Consider the following 6,448-nt stretch of genomic DNA (forward strand, 5'->3'; position numbering starts at 1 on the left):
GTATACTTTTCCTTAAAGCTAAAGCGATTCTAAAATGGCATGATTGCACAACATAACATTCAAACCGAACAAGTCGCTGGCTGCTTCAACGGCTCTGCTCCTGGGTCAAGACGGACTCGATGGTCATGCATGTAAACGAGTGAGCGCAGACGCACCGAACGTGCAGCTTCGGCGAACTTTGAATCACGTCGAGACTCACCTTCCTTTTTCTGAGAAAATCGCGTCGAAACTTGCCTGATGGGGCAGATCGATCGGCCTGAAAAGCCCATTGACAGCTCAGAAAATGCTAAATGCCGTGTCCTCCACTCGCTCGCTCCCGGAAGATTGATTGATTGATTGGTGGCCATTTTTAGTTCCTGATGACAAATTCGACCAAAGCCACACTCTACTTTGCATCTTGATAGTATCGTTCTAGACTTCCAGTGGGATGTTTCTCGTGAGCCCAACCAAATCTGGCCTCGAGAAGCGCGGGCACCAACTGTGAATTCGGGAGTAGTTGAAGGGAGTACTTTTTTTTTTTTGAAATAAAAATGCAGTACTATTTCGCCCCCAACGGAATGTGTTTTCCGATGGAGACACCCACGCGAATCCACCCGGCAAGATAAAAAGCGTTACTAGTAGTAGCAAAAACTGGAGCACAGTCCACGCGCTCCAGGTGGTGGAGCTGGTCACTCGTTGTCGTTGTCTCATAGCAGGCGTCGCTCACCCGGGGGAGTACTAGTATTTAGCAGGAGCGGGGGGTGGGGCGGGGGGTGGAGAGAAAGCAACGGCTGCCGTCCCCTGCCTGCCACTCAACTGCAACTCAACCAGTCAGTCGCCATTACTCTTGTTTCTCATCACCCACCGCGAGCGCGAAGCAGGAGGAGCGGAGGAGCAGCACCATGCTGGGGCATCTGGTCGGGCTGGTGAAGGTGCGGGTGACGCGCGGGGTGAACCTCGCCATCCGCGACCTCCGCTCCAGCGACCCCTACGTCGTCGTCCGCATGGGCAAGCAGGTTCGTTCCGTCTCGGTCTCGAGCTCCTCTCTTTTCCCCTTCTCTCGCTGTGCAGATGCACCGTCGATCTGCCCGTCGATTCCGCGAATTTTAGTCCTCTTTTGGAAAGAATTAATCGCCTCTCCGCGGTCCCCGTTCTGGAGTGTTCTCCTCCTGATTATTCTCGCCCGCTGTAATATTTCGCAGAAGCTGAAGACGCGAGTGGTGAGAAAGAGCATCAATCCGGAGTGGAACGACGAGCTGACCCTCTCCATCGAAGATCCCACCATTCCTGTCAAACTGGTATGCGTTCCATTCTCTTTCCCCCTTTTCCCTCTCTCGTGCCTCAGCAATTCAACTGATTTTTGGGAAAATTTCCTAGTAAATCGAATCGTGAAACGCAATCAATTTTCTCCCTGCAAAAAAGAGAGAGAAAGAAAAATAATGTGATGCCTTTGCGCAAAAGGAAAGGAAGGTGAACATTCTGGAAACGCGGGGTACAGTACAGACAAGCAGATGGTAACTGGCTGAGAGACAGCTGCCTGACAACCCATTGCTTCTTGTTCTTCTTCAGGACGTGTTCGACAAGGACACATTCTTCGACGACCCGATGGGCAACGCGGAGCTGGACATCGGGCCGCTGGTGGAGGCCGCGACGATGAGGATCCAGCTGCAGGGCGTCGCCGACAACTCGGTTGTCAAGAAGCTGGTGCCCAACCGGCAGAACTGCCTCGCGGAGGAGAGCGCCATATACCTGTCCGAGGGCACGGTGAAGCAGGACGTGGTGCTCAGGCTCAGGAACGTGGAGTGCGGGGAGGTCGAGCTGCAGCTCCAGTGGATCGACATCCCCGGCTCCAAGGGCGCATCAGGCTTTTAAATTCCATAATTAGCTCTGCACTCTCTGCTGCCTGCAGAGTTCTTTCTCAAGTGAAAAGCTGGGGTAAATTATGTTTAGAATCGAAGCTTAAGCTAGGATTTAGATGTTGCGATAGTATGGCCGCCGTCAGTGTGGTCGAACTTCCTAAGACGGACCGAAGAAAGAAAGAGCTGATGGCAGGGGCGTAAAGCGCGTAAGGATTCCATCCTCCTTGCTTGATGTGCTCTGCATCTGCAATCCGGAGAGCAAAGGCTACAATGTGCTGATCAGTCTTGGCATTTCCGAACCTTGGTTGCCGATGCTAGTCAGTCGGTGACGGGTGATTAATCGCAGTTGCAGGATCGAAGAGTAGGTCTGGTTTCTAAAGGAGAATTTCCTTTTGTTTCAGGGAAATTTCTGCGGTGATCTTGATTTGCAGCGCGTAACGATATGCAACTTGTGTGTTTAGACGCGTAATGCTCACAGACTTGAACACCGTCTTGACTTGCTCGTCAGACCATGCTTGCATATTACTCCCTCTGTAAACTAATATCAGATCATTTAAATCATTAAAGTAGTGGTCTAAACAATCTTATTTAGATGTTATAATTATGCATACGAAATTACTGTCCACAGACGCTTTGCGGGACGATTTTCACAAGACCTTGTGATCGATGGGTACGGCCCACGTGAACCAAGGTGAAATCAGGCACATCCCATCGTTTGTGTAGCAGTTCTTAGCAGTTCTCTTATGCATATGTAATTCAGAACTCAGACCATTACGAAAAGTAGGCATGAGATTGAAGACTACATTTCTTAAAGAGGATTCAGGGTTCATAGATCAACGCATATACTGTATTCTCGTGGTACGACTGTTGGTGTTCTTCTCATCATGCATTAAACCAGAATAGTACAATGATGGCAAAACCCGCTGAGGTCGTCGAATCTTGAACTTCGCGCCATGGCCAATCCGGCCTCCCCTGCCATGGACGCTCGGACCTCCCCCTTCGTTTTATATTAGAACCGGGTTACACATGAAGGCTGAAACATGTAGCCTTTCACATACAGCAAGTACAATTGTAGCCTTATACACATATCAACAACAATTTTAACATACTCCACGTTGGCAGTTTGAACTTGAGTCTTCTCTTGATGCTCACCCACATGTGTTAGAATAAATCCGAGGCATACCGTTGATCATCCGAGGACTAAGCAATCACACGAGCACGACACCGAGATTTGTTAACAAGGTTCACCGATATGGCTACATCCCCGGGGCTTGACTACGGGCGCTCCTCCTCGTGACACCGTCACAATACCGCACACCGGCCACCCGGGCGCCGGCACACGCCGCCGGCTCCCCCTTGCGCGCCTGTGCTATTATGTTGGCATAGGTTACATCGTGTGTCTAGCCCCGCTATATATGAGAGGCCTAGGATACAAGTGTCCTATTAGGACACGACTCCATATCCTATCTAAACGCAATACTACTCAGAGTCCAACTGTAACCTACCTTATACACAATGTTCGACACAACTCTAACAAACTCCACCTTGACGAATATTCTCCACCACCTTGAATTCGGCGTCAAACTTCCATGTACATTGAACTTGAGCTTATCCCATGAGTACCGCTGCTACTCCAAAGACTCCACCTACAACTTGTAGTCCCTTCTTTTCTTGACCACAGTCAACACTCGAGCAAAATCAAGTTCCACATTACTCTAGTTTGCGCTCCCAACTTTCAGAGTATCAGTCCAACGCCATCACACACTGATCACTGACCTGCGTGAAAGTGAACATCTCACATATTGGGTGTCCCACATAAGAGTTACCTGAACTCAACATCACCGCTCCTTTCTTGACCGCCTGTCTGAAACTTGAAGAAATTTCACCGCTACTTGTAGTCATCCCGAATCAAATTCGCAGTTGTCTCACCACATGTATGACCACCAGAGCCCTGGCCCGTCTCCATGTCCTGTGCATGCCGCACGCCTCACCGCTATTATCGCGTCGAGCCTCCGCTGTCCCGGTCGAGTCTCAAGGGTCGCGAACCCACACCACTCAACCCCCACTGCAGAGTACCAATGGTCATCACCGACCGATGACGAGTTTCACGCTTCCATCAGACCACTGGGCTCCAGTCCGAATTACGTGCCACTTGCTTTTCCCGCTGAATAGGCTTCGATTCTCTGGATCCTTTCACCATAGCCTCTCAATCTAGCTCCACCTTCAACATGACTCCATGGTAGATGATCAGTCCACCCTCGCGCCCCGTCGACTTCAAGCTCCGTGTGTACATCACCTTGAATCAACCCCGCACCATAGTCTTGTCGAAGCCACACAAGCACTCGGGCCTGTGCCACGTGTTTCCACGCCTAGAAGTCGGTCACCATCAGCATCACACACCTATGTCGTCGTCGCCGATTCCACCACCATCTTCTGTACCAATCGACTTCCGTCGATCCGTCAGACTGTCCAGGCCAACTGCCCTATGTGTCTGACCTGAGCCGAACTGTCCTGACTGCAACCATCTGCAACTCCTCAAAGCTCTCATCATCCGTCTTAACTGGCTTGACATCTTGCAATGCCTTCAAGCATCCTTGTTGTGCCAACAAAATTTTCACCTTTGTCTGCCGTAACCCAAAGTTTTTAGTTCCGTCGAACGTCTCCACCTCAAACCTGGTACCCATTGGCTCCATGGTTCTTTGTACAGCTGCCTGTGAAAAAATACCGAGCACTCTTTTCGTGATCCCCAAGTACACCAAGTATACTAGTTGCAAATCCAACATGATAGCGTCTGGTCTTCACGTGAAGTAGCTCTCTTGCACAAGTTCAAATGCTAGCTTTGCATGCCCAAGTCCTTGCCTTCCCACGTGCTGCATAACACACGACGGATGCTTTCCTTTTGAAGTCTTGAAGTTGCATGTCTACGTCTGGGCCACCAGGAGAACACATCTCCCACGATTGAGTGGTTCCACCTTGTACGTAAAACACGGAGGGGCGATTGAGGTGATCGTCTTGAACGCTAGGGTTAGGGTTTTGCGAGCGGTGGTGGTGTGGATCTCGGTAGCACGGGAGGAGACGGCGGCGGATCTGAACGTGCTGGAACCGGAGTGAGAACCTCCCGACGAGGGGGCAACCATGGCGGATAGGAGAAGAGACGGCGAAGCAACGCCGAGAGCGGCGACGGCGGCGGGCGGACCTGTGTTGGCGGCAGGAACGAAAGCTCAGAAGACGGCGGCTACACCAAGGGCGCCGACGGTGAAGGAGTCGAAGACACCTGCGACGGGGACGCCACTGGGCTCCCAGAGCAGGCACGCCTCTGTGTCGCCGGGTCTGACGACCAGATTGGGTGGACTGGTCTTGACGGAGAAGGAAGCGGGTGGCTTTGTATTCAAGGAGCCTGAACATGAGCATGCTAGGCCGGCGAAGTGGTCGGCGATTGGGAAAGCGTTTACCCCTTGTCTGATGAACAAAGTTGCTTTGGAGAAGTCGATGTCGAGGGCTTGGGGCCTGCATAGAGAGGCGCAGTTCAAGGTAATTGGGAGGAACCTGTTTGCAGTGTCGTTTGGGAGCGAGGGAGACTGGAAACATGCACTGAACAACGGCCCGTGGCAATATGATTTTAATGTGCTGGTGCTCAAGGACTATGATGGAGCAACCAGACCATCGGAGATGAGGTTTGAAGCGGTGGACGTTTGGGTAAGGGTTGAAGATCTCCCCTTGGATAGGCGGACGAAGGAGTTTGGGGAAGCACTAGGGAATTGGTTGGGCAAAATTGTGAGGGTGGACGTGGAAAAAGTTGGGTTTGCAAAAGGGTCTGAACTGAGGTTTAGGGTTAAGCTACCAGTGTTCGAGCCATTGGTGAGGGGGTTCTACCTGAAGAAAACTGAAGATGATGTAGAGAAAACCCGGTTCGACTTTAAGTACGAAAAGATCCCACACTTCTGTTTCGACTGTGGAAGACTGGTCCACGGTGACAAGGGCTGTGTGCCGGCGGCGGACCCTGATCAGCAATGGGGAGAATGGCTTCGGGCATCCCCAGGTCGTTCATGGGGGACAAAAGATGCATCACTCAGGGGGCCCTCGGGCAGTGCAAATAGCTATGGGAGTGTCAGGTCAAGTGAGGGAGATCAGAGGAGGAGGAAATCGGGTACTGTGCGCGATCTACCTACGAAAAGAAACCTGCAGAATGAGTTCACTACACCGGCTGCATCTCGCACTGGCGAGGTTGGCGAGCGGGAGCATGAGGGATCTGGTGCCCACAATCAGCAAATGCATGGGGGTCCGACGATCCGCGAAAGGGATCTGCAGGATGAGATTGAGCAGAAGAGAGAAAGAGATATGAGGTCGGAGCTCCGACAGAGGCAACAGGAGAAGCAAGCTGAACTGAGGAGCAGGTACAAGCAGTATGGCACACGGGACCATGGGGAAGCTAGATCATCAAGCCAAGTCAGTGGGAGGGAGCGCAGGCAAGGGTATTACGTGAGGAAACCGAGGCCAGAGCACTATGTGGAAAGGCGAACTCCAAATAGTCCCAAGACATTTTGCTCAGATGGAGAGGAAAAGGAGACCGAAACAACACTGGGTAGCTAAGGGTGATCTGGATAGACAGG

General features: G+C 51.6%; 1 protein-coding gene across 1 annotated transcript; it reads left to right on the plus strand.

Moving 5' to 3' along the window:
- The first annotated feature begins 738 nt into the window (after window positions 1-738).
- Window positions 739-2,425, plus strand: LOC123054848 (GTPase activating protein 1). The gene is made up of 3 exons (XM_044478714.1): window positions 739-995; window positions 1,182-1,277; window positions 1,549-2,425. Exons 1-3 carry the CDS (start codon window positions 882-884, stop codon window positions 1,849-1,851), a joined length of 513 nt encoding a protein of 170 aa, XP_044334649.1. The 5' UTR covers window positions 739-881; the 3' UTR covers window positions 1,852-2,425.
- The last annotated feature ends 4,023 nt before the right edge of the window (window positions 2,426-6,448 follow it).

The sequence above is a fragment of the Triticum aestivum genome, chromosome 2D (assembly GCF_018294505.1).
Source record: "Triticum aestivum cultivar Chinese Spring chromosome 2D, IWGSC CS RefSeq v2.1, whole genome shotgun sequence".
NCBI classification, from domain to species: Eukaryota; Viridiplantae; Streptophyta; class Magnoliopsida; order Poales; family Poaceae; genus Triticum; species Triticum aestivum.